A 17,902-nucleotide genomic window follows, 5' to 3' on the forward strand; every position below is an offset into this window, starting at 1 on the left:
TTACCCATTTTCTTACTCCTTACTTATCCTGTGCCTAGCAGGGACTCTGAACTTTTGCATCCTAGAGAAGATTCAAACCAAGAGAATAATTGGCCATAAGTTTTCCACCCTCAAAGGCTAAGTGAGATGACTTTTCTCTTTTACAGACTCTAGAAAGGGCATTTCCATCTTTGCCTCTCTCCATGAGCTTGTGACACTTGATTTTATTCCCCTTTTTTTTTAAACACGTATCCCTGTTGTTTGTGTAATGAATTGCAAGTTTTGGTCCATTGCTTGTTTAAAAATTCAGTGACCTCCTGCTAAATGACATGAAACACACTTTGGAAGTCTGGTTAATATAAAAAGAGATGCTTTTTCATGCATGTGTATGTTGGGGAAAGGAGAGTAGTTTTATTTATTTTTAAATCCACTCCACTCAGGTAAGAGAAAAGTCATTCTGACTGTAAGTTTTATACTTGTCTCAGATTAAACAGTGTTTATAAATACTTCAGCAATCATGGGGGTTTAAGGGTTTTGAGATTAAAGATCATGTTGGGGCTTGCCACGAGAAATGAGGTGTTTGTCTCTGCCCAAAACATCTTGGTCACTTCATTGTCATGCAGTGATTAGTTTTCTTTAATGCAGTGTATAAAAATTAAGTCTAAGAGGTGCTCCAGCCATGGGGTTTTTTTTACATGTCCTTAAGCAGTATTTAGTGGCTGTGGGCCATTAGTCCTTCAAATAGGCTCTAGCAAAGTTTGAAGTCTAATGCTCAGAGACTGTTCTTACGTTTTGTTTGTTCTGTCACTGTTTTGCTACTGGAACATTAACCTTTAATAGAGCTAAATTAAATATACATATCCTGATGAATAATTATGACACTGCAAGCATTTTCATTTTGTACATAAAGCTTCTCAGGGATTGCAGATTTGACTAAAGGTTTAGTCATTATTCACTTTATAATGCCCATGTTATTTTTGTCTTTTAATTCTTTACTGATTTAAATATAAAAAGCCTTGTGTATTTGGAGCAAAATGCCTCTTGTGGGTGTCCTGGCTTTTCACAATGGGCATGTTAAAACGAATGGGGGGAAAAGTGCACCCACAGTTTTGTGAAGTTCAGTTTCTTTCCCTGTGGTGTTGTAACACTGATAAAATTATCATAGCTGAGGTTTCAGATCCCTGTCTGATGCGTTCTGTGGTTCCTGTAGCAATTCAAGACACAGATAGATTGAGACAGTCCAGCCTTTCTTTATGTTCAGCAGCTGAATGTCCTGGGCTAGCTCTTTGGGAGAAATGCTGAGCTGCACAAGTGTGACAGAACGGTCATTCCGGTCATTCCCGATAAAGGCCGGCAGACCTCCATGGGAGAGGGGGATGTTGTGACAGCCTGTACCATAATTGGACCATACATAAATATTGCAGGGCCTTTAACTTGTGCTACTGCTGTGACTTAAACTTTATATTTAATCCCTTACCTGTACCCCCTGTCTCTGCCATAATAACATTTTAAGTTTGATTTATTATAAATATTTTAATACAGATAATAATAACGAAAAGTATTTGGCCTAAAAAGCATAAATGAAAAAGTTGTGTAGTCATAAACTATGTATGTACAGAGAACAGATGACAAGCAACCTAGATTTTGTATTATGAACAGGGTAATGCCATAAGCTGTTGAAGAACCAAAGTAACAAAATGCAGCAGGCTGCTACTTACAATGTCTCTGAGCTCAACATAACCCAGTACTATTCTTCTATAAACTATGAAACAACGCTGGCATATTGAAAAAACACACAGGCTCATGCTTAATGTGTTAACAGAGGTACAATAGACTTATTATGTGTTTCCAGAGACTGAGGGTGGTCTGAAAAATTAATGACTGTGGTGGTTGAAAATTAAGTGAACTCCCTAATATATACTGTTGTTGATCCACTGAGTTTGGTGTTTAGCATTCCTCAACAGGAGACTAAATCTTTGCAGCCATTTCACAAGAGATTCTGGCGCCCATAGCAGAAATATAGTCAATAATCTTTTATAAGTCCATCGGACTCCAGTGTTTTCTTATTCCTGCTGAGAAGAAGTCCCAGAATAAATCACACAAGGAGTGTGCTCAGGACTCCCTTAAAACGATGGGGTTGAATATCAGAGAATAAATACTGAGGGGGCACTCAAAATAATTTCTAGTGTCTTCTTGATAAGTAGTGTAAGAAAATGAGGAAACAGGAGTCACACCCCCAAGGTTCATGGAACTGATTACATCCACCCAATTTCTGGTTATTATTGATCTATCAATTAGGAAAAGTATAGCTCAGCTCTCCATGATCAAACAACCCTTCTGAGCTCAGCTGTGCAAGAGGGCAGAATTTGCTTCAGAAGCTCCCTCCTGCAGAAGCAGGGGTATGTGAGGGGCTGTTAGTGAGCTGTGCAATTTGCTTCTTACCCAAAACCTCTTATTTTGCAAACAAAAATGTTAAAGTTTCAGACTCTTTGTATTATATATAATGACTGCCTGCACCCAAGGACACTGCTTTGTGGATTAATACTGGGATGAAGTTAGTATGTCCGAATTTCATAGAATCCCAGAATGGTATGGGTTGGAAAGGACTTTAAAGCTCACCCAGTTCCAACCCCTTGCTACAGGCTGGGACACCTTCCACTGGAGCAGTTGCTCCAAACCTCTGTGTCCAACCTGGCCTTGAGCACTGCCAGGGATGGGGCAGCCACAGCTTCTCTGGGCACCCTGTGCCAGTGCCTTAGCACCCTCACAAGGAGGAGCTTTTTAATAATATCTAATCTAAATCTTCCCTCTGTTTACAGCCATTCCTCTAGTCCTGTCCCCATGTGCCCTAGTCAAAAGCCCCCTCCAGGTTTCTTGTAGTTCTCCTTTGGGCACTGGGAGCTGCACTATGATCTCCCTTTAGCCTTCTCTAGGCTGAACTAGCCCAGCTCTCTCAGCCTGTCTCCATATCTGTAGGGTAACATAGATACAATGAACTATCTATGTCTTACCTTTTATTTTACCGTTTCTTTTTCAGATCCAGTTCCAGCCTTGGATTTAGGACAGCAGCTTCAGCTGAAGGTTCAACGTATGCACGATATTGAAACAGAGAACCAGAAACTTAGGGAAACTCTAGAGGAATATAATAAAGAATTCGCCGAGGTGAAAAATCAGGGTAGGTTGCATGTGTTCTATCAGCTTTCACTGCATACTGAAAGTGGAAGATGGGGATTAAATTCAGTTTTATTTCTCACGGGGGGAATTGACAGTAGCATTGAAATTCAGTAAAGAAAGTGTAATAGTATGTTACATCCATTTCTGTATTTATGCATGTGTAGATGTGACTTTGGGGAGACTACTTGGCTTTCTTCAAACATTCTGTCTACTATAGCACCAAGTCAGAGAATGGGGCTGTTATTCTGCATATTTGGTTGTAGCCTTCAGCACTACCTGAAAATTACACCCCTGACTGAGCTATATGTAGATCCTTCGGGAGAGATGGTGCTACTGCTGACATCAAGCTGGGTGTGGGTGCCTGTAGTGTGTACATGTTACACAGGCAAGCACAAAAGTCCAGTATTTTATACACACATACAAATCTGTACAAAATAGGATGTTCCCTATAGTCTGTTCTTCCTTATCTAAATCTGAAATGCATTACTGGAGTACATTCAGCAGACATACTTTATATTTACTCTAGAGACTATCCATAGAGCAATGTAAATACAAGCTAATACTGTTTAATTATTTAAGATTTAATGAGACCAGAGTACATGAAAATACATAAAAATCTCAATGAGATTTAAAGCCTGGAGTCTTTAAGACTGTTCAAGTTTTCCTGTGATTCAGAAGAAAGTTTCCTGCACCAGGAAACCAAATTTACTCAGTTGTACACCTGTTTGCCTAAACATGGGACTTTTTATTTCCATGTTTAATACTCAGTTCTGGATGGTGGAAGAGGGAATTGTCCAGGATTGGGGAAAACTGAGAGAGGGTTTTTCTTAATGTTATAGAACTGTTGCACTCAAATGGGTAACACTTGAAAGCTGTGATAGCAACTAAGTTGGTTCTGTTACATCTCATTTTCAGCAGAAAGAGCATATATTGTATATTTTGTTTGACCATAGAGGGTGTGACATGTGGAGAGGATGGGTATCAGCACACAGGGATTCAGCCTGGACTGGAAGAGGTGTCTTGTGGGAGCCAAAATGCTCTAAACCCTGCAGTATTTTTACTGGAAATGCACAGTAATTGCAGTTTCCCCTGCAGAGTTTTCCTGAGGCTGTGCATCCTGTACATCCAAGCATGACACAGGGATTCAACCGAGAAAGTGAAAGATCTTCCAGGGGGTTTTGCTGCAACCACTCATAAACTGGCATCTTTTATTTTCCCTGTTGGCTCCTAACTTCCTTTCTGTTTTGCCACTGTAGTCTTTGCGGTGTTTTTCACTCCAGTGCAATAGTTTTACACTCCATTTCAAACAGGGATTAATAAGATATCCAGAGAAAAGCCTGTTGTTAGCTAAGGGTGCTTTGATCAGTTAATCTCTTTGTTTGGAGGGGTGTGTATGAGCTATACAGTGCCTGTAAGAACTCCTTCCAAAACTGGTATAAATGGCAGTGGCTAACAAGCTTTGGCTGACCTACACAGTAAAGACAGCACTTAGGTCTTCTGGCAGTATATGGACTAAACTGTGCTTGTCCAGCACATCTGTTGTTAGGTCTCTAGAGATAAAACCAGATTTTGTTTTAAGTCATATTTTTCCCCATATCTGTGCACTTCTTGCATTCGTTTTTGTAGTTTCATTTCCTTTTACAATGAAACATCAAAACGTTGTTAAGATGCAACCGTATGCATTTCCATGAGATTCTTTTGCTCTCTGCTTCTCCATCTACCTGAATACTTTCACAGACTTATGCCTGAAAATACCTGAAGCAAAGGTGTCTCTGGTACAAAGAGTACATCCTTTCTACGTGTGGATGAGCATCCTTTTGTCTGTGTGCAGGAGCATCCTTTGCTTGTTCAGATAAAGATCACAATTTGTATTACTCCCCAGATCTCAGGAGAATTTCCCTTTGCTTTAAAAAAGAAAAATCAGAAGTGGCACGTCCTTTTCAGGGCCTATTACTCAGTAACAAGCCTCATTTGCTCTTTGCAGGGCTAGCAAAATCCCACTCCTTCATTCAAAAGAAGCTGGTTTGCTGGCAGTCATTTTTACCACTCTTCCCCTTACTTCCTTATGGTCACAGTGGCCCGAGCTGCCACCACTGTATTTCCCAGGCAGCAGACCTTGTCACCAGCTAGCTACTCTCTGGCTTTACACTTCTCAAAGTGGAGACTTTGCAAAGATTATGTATGGTTTCGTGTGATAGTATTGGGAAACTTTTGATGTGCAGAGGTATTTTTTCCTAAAGCATTGTTATTGGTGTCTGTTACTAAGCTGCTGTCTTTAACCCCCCACATCTCTGTGTAAGTACACTGAAATGTGTTGCTAGCAGCGAGTCCTCTGGCAGTCTGATGCTTTTTCCAAATTCCATTACTGTTACAAAGCATACTCTGGTGAATGTCCTGCTTTTCCTCTGCTGAGCCCTATAAGGATCCAGTCCTTTCCTGTGGGTGGGATCAAAGGGCTTTCACGCAGGAGCGGATGGGAGCATGTAACAAGATGCTGTCCATCAGAGACTGCGCTGTAGCTGCAGGTTTATGCATCTTCTCTCATCCATTACCAAGCACAGCAAATGTGAGATAGCTTCTTGAGCTGAGAAAAGGGTTTCTGCAAATTCCCTGGAAGGCTACAAGTGCACTCAGAAAGTTATAATAGTTAATGCTTGTGCATAAAACCTGGTGTTAGTGCAAGGCAGTTAGAGCAACTGCAGTATGAAGGGCTCCAGAGTGTCTGTTGAATCTGATCTACTGTTAATACAGCAGTTAACTCTTCACTGCAGTATTTTTCATCAGTTGTGAAGCAGAACATAGCTGTGTCCCAGATATGTGTTCAATTAGTGTTAGATTGCATCTGTGCGTGAACCATAGTAAAACTGCCTCTTTTTACATGAGCAGTTACATGAATTAGCTGTCCTGTGTGTAAATGCATACTTAAACCTACACTGGGACTTTATTAATCTCCACTCAGCAGCGAGCTAATTTTAGACTAGTCAATAAGGTGATATTATATTTTCCAGTTGATTCCCCCTTCCCCTCCCTTCTGTTTTTTAAAGTCACGTTAGAAGAACCTTCTTCACTCTGCTTTCCAGCAAACTCCATTGATCCTTCTCAGCCTAAACACTTAAAGTTCAATTTAACATTTAGGGAGTAAAAGGTCTCCAAAGGGACTCATATCCATTGATTTTGTGTCAGAGTTGAAGAGCTAAAGTTTAAAACACACTGAGCCTACAGGGTAAAGAAAGCCTTGTGTTGTGGAACCACGTGGAGCTGTGTAAACTCATTCTTCCCCTATTGTTTTTCTGTAGAGGTTACAATAAAAGCACTTAAAGAGAAAATCCGAGAGTATGAACAGACCCTGAAGAACCAAGCGGAGAATATAGCCCTTGAAAAAGAACAAAAGTTACAAAATGATTTTGCGGAGAAGGAGAGGTGAGTGTTCATGTGCATGTGTGATCTGTCAGCACTGCAGAGGAGGAGAGATGTATTTCTCTGTATTTAATCTTCCCAGCCAGGACTTGCTGTTCAGTGCACTGAGACAGCTCATATATTGAGTGATTGTGGCGATTTATGTGTTTGACACGGAATCATTTGATACTCAACTTTGCACTGAAAAACAATGGTGAAAGTGTGGAAGTAAAACAAGGACAGATTGTTTCTTTGCGGTAGTGCTGCGTGGGGGGTGTCATGTTCAGAAGGGTGCAAACCTGCTTTTCTTCTTCACTGGTTGTATTGTCCTTTGTGACACTAATATTTCTCCATTAGCCGACAGTGTAATTCAGTCTGCTGTGTCTGCTTTGTGTGTCACAGTACCATTGTAGAATCTGCACAACCCTGGGCTGGGCGAGATGAAACACTGTACCCAAGAGCAAAAAGGAGCATCTCCCCTGCTCCTGTGGTAACATCTAAGAGAGGGGATGTGCTCCTGAGTTATCCTGAGAAGGACTGCACATTCCTACGTGTCAAAATTAAAAAGTATTTTAATTACTTATTATTGATTTTTGGAAGCATCTTGGATGCATTTCTAGTCTTTTGCAAACAAGCAGGAAATGTTTGAATCTTGCAGGTCAGTGAGCAAACAAATCAGCAGGGTGAGACTAAGGATCTTAAGAGGGATTTTTTAGGCTGCATTTCTACCTTGAGAATTCATTTCTCCCATGGAACGATAACACTGAAGCTATAATATGTTCATATTTCATAATATGTAATGTGGAAGCCCTTCAGTTTACATAAGCTTTTTAGTTGATGGGTTGGTTGTTTCAATTCAGGTCTGCGTTAGAGAATCTGTCGGTGAATGCAAAGCTTTATTGAATCCATCAGTATCTGTGGTTACTTTTCAATAAGTAGTGTGTAAGCGGTGGTTTTACCAAATGTGATTTAGGTATGCTTAGAACAAAATGGCAGGTCATGGAATGCAAATAAAAGTGTGTAAGAGAGGTTTTAAGTTCTCAAGCTATATAACTTGTTATGAAGGGAGCTGATGCATGTTTCTGGCTATAAATAGTTATTAACCTGGTCAGCAGTGTTGGAGAATAAATGTGTGCACCCTATGGAGTGCAAGTAGGATGCTGGTAGTTTCATAAGCCCTTCCACAATCCCGAAATGTGCAGAATACCTTAAAAGCAATGTCATAAAAAACAGCAACTCCTGGGAGATGCTGGAGCAGCTCCCTTTCAGAGATGAGTTTTCTAACGCCTGCAGTCAGCCTACAGCAAGGAGTGTAGTGACTGTATGGCCAGATGATGTTGGAACGTGTATTACTGACACAAACGAGAAAATATTGCCTGTGGACATAAAAATGTGAGCATATTAAAGGTTTGCTCATGTTATATGGAAAATATCAGTGTGAGATTTGTTTTGAAATATGTGTGTTCTCTTAAAGAGTAGCTAATAATATTACTGCGTTTGGCATCCATTAGAGCTATGATGAAACAGCTGCTGCATCTATGCGCTATATCAGTTATGGCAACAAATTTCTTCATTATGACAGTGAAATGGAAATGTATCATTCTTCTTGTACTAACTTTGTACAACAGAGGGTGCCTGGTGACAATTTTCTCAATGTGTGTGACATTTCCAAAACAAATTATGCTCAAGAAAACCTTCCACTAAAGTTGTCATTTATATAGCAGTCAACTCTTGTATAATGTTCACAGCTTATGTTATGAGGTGGCTACACTGTTAAAATTTTAATAAGTGGGACTGCAGAGTATGAACAGTATCGCAGCGTGACATGATTTATGGGTCCCGTTGAAGCACCTTGTAGTCTGTGTGGTGTTGTCAGTTGTCTGATGACAGTTGAGACATTTAATCACTCTATCTTCCAAATTTGCAAAATACGGATAAGTTGTTTAACATGATTATGAGCTCTGTTCTCACCTCTTCTCTTCCCTTTATAGAAAATTGCAGGAGACACAGATGTCGACAGCCTCGAAGCTGGAAGAAGCTGAACACAAAGTTCAAGCTTTGCAAACAGGTTTGGCATCACTTTTCTGACCTCTAGCAGTGATTAGACTGGAGGTGGAGGATAGAGATCATGAAATGTATCAAGACTGTGTGAACCAGCTCTTGGAAGTGCAAAGATCCAACACAGCTTAAATGTGCTTTGTGCATTGGACCTTCTTTGGGGCTTCACACCTTAAGTTAGTGCTTGTGTTGCAGCCAGTCAATTGGTAAATACAGTGGACAGGGCCAAGCATGAGGCAAGTAAAGTGTTAGAGCATCACTGCAATTAAATCAGACCATGGAACTTCTCATGTATGTTGTGTTTTGATATGGTTTCACACATTTCTGATCTATGATAAACACGTGTAGTGATCTGGGTTCAGCACAAACCTAGTTTCTACCAGTGTGTCTTGCCTATTGCTATGTCTTGCTTACCATTAATATTCATCTCTGCACACTTAGAGATTCCAGGTCTGGACACATTTTGTGTAGTTTCATACGAGAACACGAGAAATTGTATTACCTGAATTACTGCAGTAAATATTTCAAATGAATAAGCAGTTTAGCCCACTTAATAGAAATTAATAATGTCAAGCTTTGTTAATCAGAAACTGGAAAATTTGCAGTGTAAAAGAAATACCTTAAGAAATTGTGAAAAATCAAAGCTGTGTTTTTTCTAAGTCATAATGGTGCCTGGGTAGAAGCAGGCAAAGGATTTTTCATCAGGAGGTGTACAGCTTTATTTGTGGCTGAATAAAAGAAAATGAGAGTAGTCTTTTTGCTTTTCACTGCTGTCACAGTGCTGTAATGCTTCATGTTTATGCCTTTTAGCCTTGGAAAAAACCAGAACAGAACTATTTGATCTGAAAACAAAATACGATGAAGAAACTACTGCAAAGTAAGAATTTGCTGTTTTCTTTCTATGTCTTCCTTCAGGGTATCACTGTTTTTTTGTTTTGCGTCTGTCTGCTGGAGACAGATGAAATGGAAGAGGTTCAGGAGTCCAAATTTGTTGGAAAACATGGTCATAATTTGGCCTCCTATAGAGAGATTATTAGTTTTCATATTTTCTTCCACCCAACAAAAAGCTTTTCCTGGCACACATGCTCCTGCATTCCTGGTTTCATTCTCAGGTGCTGCGTCTCTCATGTATAATATATACTGTGTACGTCTGATACTGTGGATTTCTTAGGTTTTATTTAGAAATAGGGCAGTTTCAGAAATAAGGTATTTACTGTGATCTTCCAGCCTTGGTGAAAATAAAACTTAGTTTGGTAAAGGATTTCTCTTCCACTGTTAGGCACCCGGCATCTTTCTGCTTGTGGGGTAGCAGTCATCACTCTCTCAGATTCACCCCAAATTACCGAGTAGAATTTTATGGTGGAATTTTCCTGTTTTCAAGCACAACATGAAGGTAGCCTCAAAAATATATATCCCTGTCTTCTTAATGGCTACTGTTTCCAATTATCCCCTGGTTTTTTTTAACAGTCGTTGCAGGAAACAACAAAAGAGAGACAGACTTCTGCTGCTTTCCTTTGAACCCTTCATGTTTAAGGAACGTTAGTAATGAGAAGGAATTCTCATGATCAGCAGTATTAAGCCCAAAGAATCATTTCTGTGTCTGGAAATGGGATGGGAAAGAAGCAGCCATTTCAGTTGGGTGTCCCTTGGCTTGCTGTAAAGGCAGGGGTTGGAAGATGCTCATCATGTCCCTGTGGCCACTGCCCACATCCTGCAGAAACCCAGCTTCACCCTTACTTCCAAGTAGGCTAGTGATTGGGTAAACAGAGAGGAAAACCCTTGCTCCTGCCCCTTACCACCCATTCTGGTACAGGGTATATGGTTAAGAGAAGGCTGTTGGCTGTCTGTGTATAGGGGCAAGAGAAACCATAGCCTAGGCTTGATGGAGGAAGGAATGACATGGTCTTGGTGTAGCCTGTAGGTAAGTGCTTTCTGGTGTGGCTCATGGCAGTCTAGGTAATACAGGTTTTTCAAAGCTAGTCAAATTGGCAACAAATTTCAGTTTCTTAGCATATGATTCTGTGGTCATTGAGGATCCGATTCCCCACTGAGTACATGGAGAACTCGGAGCTTACAAAATTCAGTCCATAGTAGTTAAGAATCAGCACTTGGAGTCAAAACACCTTCTACATGATTCAGGAAAATCTTTTCGGTAAATTTGGGTTTTGCTCTTTAAGTCCAGTTTCCTTTGAGTTCCATATAAAGGGATCAGAAGTATTTTTGCTCCCTCATTGATTTCCTCCTTCTCTAACAGACACATCCTAATGATGTTTCTGATGGAGCCTTAAATTAGTGCAGATTGCCTCTATTTTTTTTCCTGCACGTAACTGATGCTGGCAGCTCTGTTGCTGTTATTGTGTCTTGCCGTCACTTCTGTGGGAACAGTCAGAGATCAAGGCTCAGTGGTTATAGGCACTGAACCTAGTAACCCTTCACCCTTTTTAATGTTTTTATTTGCAGAGTGCTGCATTTTTTAATACTGTGACCCTAAAAACTGGAATTTATCTTATACTGAGCAAAAAATTGACTCTAAAATATTTGTTTGCATTTCTAATGCATTTCATTGTGTCAGGGAGATTCATGCAGAAATATTTCATATGACTTTGAGTACCATTCTTACCTAATATATAAAGAATGACATAAAATTAGTAGCATCTGCAGTAACAAAAAGTTTTATTGTGTTCTGTAGCAGAACAATTGCAAAGGCTGGGTCTAAAATGCAGAGATCATGGAGCTGAATCCTGAAGCAGACATTAAGCATGTACTTTATCTCCCAGACTAATGTGCTGTGAAAACAAACTTGTAGGACCTAATAACAGAATAAATATTTTATCATTGTTTTGGATATTTATGGCAGGAATAGTGCTTGCATAACAACAGTCATCTGTGGAGTTTGTAGCCTAGATTTTGCAATATGGAAATCTAGAAAAACATGAAAAGGGAACTGAATGTAGACAGTGAAATTGAGTCATCTATTTTAATTGTAAAAGCTGGGAGAAAGGCTGAAGAAACACCAATAAAAATGGTGAAAGACAGTTTGATTCTTTTCTAAAAGAACTCCTCTTTTGATCTAAGTCTGAAAAGCTACTAGTATTGCCAGTTTTAATTTTCTGTTTTAAAAACATGTGATTTTTATCTTAGGCCAGAATTGTTGGTTTTACAGACGCTTATTTGATGCAGATGAATTGGAGTGCCTTCAGGAAAAAAAAAGATAATTGTCAATTTTTTAAAGCTAACAGTGCTTTTAAGATTTTCAGTTGTGGAATAAAGCTGTCTTTCAGCTGCTGGTAACTCTGAAAACCTTTCAAGCAGAAACAAAAAATAGAAGCAAAAGAAATACACAGTACATAGTCTTCATATCAGCATTAAGGGGTCTGGATTTTGTCCTGGTGACTGGTTCTTGTGATCTTAAGGTTGGAAATCATTGTGTCAACTTGTTTGTTGATCTTTTCAAATGTCCTGCTCAAAGTATGTGCAAAGTGAGGTACGGAGGAACCATCCCAGCTTGATGCTAGCAAGGATCTTCAAATAGGAGCAGCTGCTGAAGTTAAAATCTTCAGTCAGATCAGCTCCTGTTATCCCAGTGTTTAAAAATCCCATTTCCCTTTGCCAGCGAGCAGGTAGTGTGTGTGCAGCAGGAGCAGAGGTGCTGCCCCAGTCCTTCCCTGGCTCCAGCATCCCACCGGTACCCCGCGTACAGGGGCTGAAGGTGTTAATGACAAGAAGAAGTTTATTATGTGCAGTCAGTGCAGTCTGTCAGCTGGAATATCAGAAGCTGAATTTGACAAGATGGCAGCAGCAAAGTTTTCCATGTGTAGGCTTGAAGTAAAATGTAATTAGCCTTTATGTGCAGAACAAGGATCCATTGATGAATACAGCTGGTCTTTGTTTTTTTCTGTCATTGAGTGTGGGAGGTAAAAGTGTTCTTCTTCATGTTTATTAATACAAGATTCCTTAGACAAATGGCAAGCACAGTTTAATATTTGTTGGAACACAGAGGGGCTTGCCAAAACAGTTGTTGTGTAAGAGGATTTCAAGGTTTTCAGATTATAATCATCTCTGGGTTAAATAAATGAATGATTACTCTGCCTTTTTCAATTAAAGAGGCACATCCACTCTTGAGGCCTGATACTGATTTTGCTTGCTGGCCCACACGTTTCTATCAGCAAACCTGGATTTAACCAACACTAATGAGTTTGATCTGGAGATTCTGTCAGAGCTGGAACTGAAAAGTAAATTCAGACTGGAGTTTCAGGAAAATTGAAGGTTGTTGGATACTTTTTCTTTCTCCTACTGCAATAGACATTTTTTTTCTTTCTCCTCTATAGAAAAAGAAACATTCCTGTTTGCATCTCCTTAGTTGTCTGGGGACAGAATGTTCTCCTTCCTAAAATCGCTCTTTTGCTTCTGGTTCGCTGTGGAGTCCAAACAAGTGTTTGGGATTCCCAGCTGAGCGGTTAATTCTCCCAGCCAGAAGGCTTGAATTCCAGTTTTAGATCAATTCCAGAGCCACCTCTTCACTCCGACCCCTCCTCTCCCCCCAACCTAAATGAATTCTAATTGGAAAAGGATCTTCGGTTGTAGCACATACAGTAGGCTTGTTACATTACTGTTAACATGTGGGTTGAGGCTCCCTGCCTTTGATGAAAGAAAATATCGAATTTCACTGAAATGCTACATTTTCACCAGGAAATGTTAAGTAGTCTTGGGAGGATTTTAGGTACTTCCCCCCACTCTTGCAATAAAAAACCTTCATAAACAACACAAAGCAAAAACTGTTTAGGTTAAGGTTGTCAGTCAAAGCAGCTCTGCTACCAGTTTTGTTACCTCTATGACTTTTTGTTCTAAAAGCAGTGTCTGCACACAAAATGCAGTGGAGATGTTAATATTTACTATTCATCCTAAACCAACTACTTCCAGTAACTTGCAGGGAAAATATTTTGCCTTCCACTATATGAAGCAGAGAATTGTCCTTTCCTTGATTAGACTCATTATTTTGCCACCACAGCTAAGGCTGACACAGGAGGACACAGCCGTGTAGCATCATTAAAGCTGTACACTGGTGCAGTATTGCAAATTACCCCACTGTATAGCTCCAGCTGACTTATTTTAATCCTGGGCTGCATTTAATGAAAACTAAAGTTGGAAATGAACAGAGCAGTTGATGAAAGTGTGGTCTGTGAGCTTGCAGTCCCTGCTTTACATTAAAGGGGAGTTTTCCATAGTTTTAGGGCCTGAATGGGGAAACTTGACCCACAGGGTTTCAATATTGGTGTTTCATACTCATTTTTTTGCTGTGGTCATAAACCCTGCTCAGCAAGTCTGGGGCTGCCGGGATGAGCACTGTGCATGGATCTCTTACAAAGACCATTTCTGTCCTAAGGAGCTTACAGCGTGATGCCATCACGATGTAACAGAAGTTAATGAAACAAATAGGTAGAAGCTCAGGAGTAGGTGGACAAAGTAATGCCTATTTTCATCCCTGTATCCTGCTTGAAAATAAATCCTCAAGTAATCTGCTCAGAGGTGGGTGACAGATGGAGAGTGCTGGGGCAGAGGTAGGTGATGGTGTCAGGGAGGAAGGGACAGCAGGAGAAACACAGCTCTTTGGCTTACCTGCATGCAGGCATGAGGGCACTCCAGTCTCCAGTGTCGGGAAAGGAAGAGGTTTTGTGGATTTTACACCAAAAAATACAGTAACAGCAGGGCATGCCTGTGGTTTTTGGCTGTTTGGGTTGAAGAATGCTTCTCTTTCTCACTCATTATTGACCAGACCTATTCTTCACACCTCAATGTACAATGAAGTTTTAAAGATGTGTCTTTCTGCGTGGAAAGAGTGTCAGATTGGGCTTGAAGATGTAAGATCAGTAGTTTTATAGAATTCATAAAGAATTTCTGCTTTAAGTTCTGTGATGGAATTGGAGTTCAAGTATTCATGTGAAATCTTCTATTACACTGGGGCAAATCTCAGTTAACTTGGGCTTCAGGGGAATCATTTCCAATCTAGAGTGAGAATTGAATTTGACCTATGAATTATTTACTTTAATTTTTTTTAACAAACCTTTCCTGTTGAAGTGCTTCCTGGTACCAATATATCACTTCTCAAATGTTTGGAGTCTTCCATTTTGACTGTGCTCAGGGTCAAACTGAATAAAAAATAAAGTCATGCTCCCTCCAGCATCACATAATTACCGTGATAGATGGTCTCAAATGCTGCTTCCCCCCATTGAGCATGAAATACTGTAGTTAGGGTGATTGTGTTGTACATGACATGAAATAGCTTCTATTTGCTGTGCCTTTAAGGTCTTAAAGTTTCCTATTTCCTGTTCTTTTGATGAGTCATTAACTTCTAATGCTGGTCCCTGGAATCATTGCTGTATTTAAAGTCATTTCCCTAAAAACAGGAGGTGGAGAACTTCATAAGCCTTGTCTGTTACAGTGGTTTTTTTTTGTTGTTCTTATATTTCTTAGTCTTACAAAAAAAATCTCTGCATTTTACAATACGAGAGGTTTGTTAAGAGTTGTAACTGGGCCTTATGCAGAAGCTGAAAGTCATTCTGTAACATTAATAATGTGCTTAAAAACCTAGAAATGAAGATGAATGAAAATACTTTGGACATTTGCTGCTTATTTTGATGTAAAGCCCTTGTGTGAAATAGGCCTTGAAAGCTCATGTGCAAACCAACCTGTTCTGTCAAATTTCTGCTTCAAGGATAGTATGGTGTGGGGACTGACCTGCAGCATTGCTGTAAAACCCTTGTCTTTGTGAATTGCTGAGTGCATTATTGAATTGCTGTGAAGTGTTGTCATTAGTCTTTACTTTTGGGTAGGGAAACTGAGGCATGACTATAGTGCTCAAAGACAGCAAGTGTGGTCTTGGCTGGAGACTTGAAATATGCAGACATGAGGATTATAAACCACAAACTTTTTTTTTAATGATTATTATTTATTTCTAAGGGTGCATTTCTGACATTGCTAAATGAAGCATTCAGTTTGTAGGTCTTAGTGCTGGAGCTGGGCTCTGTTGTCTCTTGTTAGACCTGTAATGCTTGCAGTTAGTTCAGGTAACTTTTTGATAGCACAGAGGTGCCCTAGGTCTTTTCAGGGTATTTTTGGTTTTAAACCTCAGGTGAGACTGTTCAGTTCCTTTTTCTAGTAGAGCCTAAATGCTGGTGATTTAAGAGCCCAAAGTAGGGAAAAAAGTAACCTTAGGGTATTCCAACATACTCTAGTCATCAGCCTGTTATCTGTAACTTTGGGTTGACATGAGATCTTTAGTTGGAAACCTTTAAGTAAATGCAAAGTACCATATTAAAGGCTCTCATGCTGCTGTGCCAACCATGCTGTCGGTCATCCTGACCACAGCTGCAACCACAGCTCCTTCCCAGGCGTGAAACTGCATGGAAGCGGCTGCAGGGTGCACAGTGTGTGGGTCTGCATGAAATCACAAGGGGCAGAAGCATCCCTCTCCTGTCTGTTCCCACTTGCTCTCACTGGAGCCAGACCTCCTCAGGCTATTGCAAGCTGCCATAATCCACTGAGCAGAGGGACCACAAGCATGTTCCTACAGTCCCAGCCTGCCAGCAGGAATTGGCTTTTCCTGAGAGTCCAGCAAAAGGGCAAAACGTTTTTATGAGCCATCTTGCCAGGGTAGCTCATTTTATCTGGAACAGCTGAACTCTGTAACGTGCTTGTGAGGGCTTTGTGAGGGAGAAGAGCAAGTTACAGGGAACAAGCATCCTTCTTGCAAAGGCTCATCTGCCTCTGAGTGTGAACAAGGTCCTTGGGCTTCCATATCCCAGTCAGCTGAGCTTGGTTTTCAGACAGCCCTTTCATGTACACCTACACGTTATAATAGTCTAATTTCTTTGAATGCAAAGTAGTAAATCACCAGAGTTATTTTGGTACAGCACCAGTTTCTTGTGAGGGAGCACAAGGTTTCTTGTGTTAGAGAGCAGGGGGAGCACATGGTGCTGCTGTGGCTCCTTCAGCACAGCCACTGCTGGGCTGCGATCATGGGGAAGACAAATCAGGATAAATCCTTGAATTATCAGAAACAGTTCATCTCTTTTCATCGGGACCTGTGTCCACAGGGAAACCTATTTCTAACCACAAAGCAAAGCTCTCCATCAGACTTGAGTGGAGCTTGCAGTTACTGCAGTAGTCGTCCCTACCTAGCTACACACTTACTGTGTAAGCTTTCCTTACTGGCATTTACTTGAGGCTCTCCTTGTGCTCTATAGATGGATTCCAGCTGCTTTTCCCACTCCCACGCAATGACAGTGCAGGCAAAAAAAATGAGTCACAAAGTGTGTTGTGCTCCCTCATTTAATGGAGAGAGATGGCTCTCCTGAGCAAGAATGGAAGTTCAGGAAGCTTTGTAAGATGCCAAGCGCCAAAACTCTGTATCCTGAAAAATGGTCTTTTCCTTCTGCCTTTACTTTCTTTCCCTTTGGAAAGGCACACATTCACTGTGGGAGCTGACAGACGTGCTCTCCCATGTGCCACCTTGTTTTGTACAGACAGCTTTCACATTCATCCAGTGTGACTTTTTTGTTTGCCTATTCCAAGAACAGGAAGGTGTGTGCCATCACGGGCACTGGCTGTATCTGGCACAACCTTTATGGAAGTATCCCTGTGCTGTTTCCTCATTAGACATGTTTTCAGCACCTCATTGAATTGTATAGCTAAGTGTGTCTGATCCCATCCCTGTCTTAAAATGTTGCTATCATACCACAGCTATAAGCCACCTTACTACAGAAACAGGGGCATTATCCTCTTCACAGTGGCTTTAAAAATAAAAGTATTCCTAGTTTGTATTATCCATTAGTACTGCTGACGTTGGGAAGTTTGGGGTGTTCATATTACTCAGTGTAAAGACTACAGAATGAAGTCCTTTGCCTGCATCTCTGTACAGCTGGTCCCTGATGCTTTCACAAGGGCTTTAAAACCTTTGGCAATTATTTCTCCTGCCTGTCCCCACTGACATCTTTGACTTCCGTTTTAACCCTTATCCTTGATTCCTATGATGGAAGTAGAGCTGAGAGGGAAGTGTCTGTTTTGGCATTATGTGCAGGAGTCACCTTCAGCACTTGCACCTCTCTGCATGTTCCCTGGCTGCAGGAGAAAAGGAGATTTTGGTCTGCAGACTTTCAGCAGTTTTGGCAGGGATACAGCCATGAAACAGTGGCCCAGAAACAGTGACATTCCCAGTAAATTAAAGGCTTCTCTGGGAAGCAGTTGCAACTTGGAGCAGGTCAGGATGCAGATTGGCTGTACTGCTGTACTGCATGTG

General features: G+C 40.7%; 1 protein-coding gene across 6 annotated transcripts in view; it reads left to right on the forward strand.

The window, feature by feature from the left end:
* CUX1 (cut like homeobox 1) overlaps window positions 1–17,902 on the forward strand; it is a 266,767-nt gene that overhangs the window by 130,419 nt on the left and 118,446 nt on the right. For all 6 annotated transcript variants that reach the window (XM_034068862.1, XM_034068863.1, XM_034068865.1 and 3 more), the window contains exons 5-8: window positions 3,017–3,154; window positions 6,450–6,573; window positions 8,541–8,617; window positions 9,418–9,484. In XM_034068862.1, the coding sequence (XP_033924753.1) occupies window positions 3,017–3,154; window positions 6,450–6,573; window positions 8,541–8,617; window positions 9,418–9,484 (406 nt within the window). The remainder of the gene's footprint in view (window positions 1–3,016; window positions 3,155–6,449; window positions 6,574–8,540; window positions 8,618–9,417; window positions 9,485–17,902) is intronic.

The sequence above is a fragment of the Melopsittacus undulatus genome, chromosome 13, assembly GCF_012275295.1.
Source record: "Melopsittacus undulatus isolate bMelUnd1 chromosome 13, bMelUnd1.mat.Z, whole genome shotgun sequence".
Classification (NCBI taxonomy): Eukaryota; Metazoa; Chordata; class Aves; order Psittaciformes; family Psittaculidae; genus Melopsittacus; species Melopsittacus undulatus.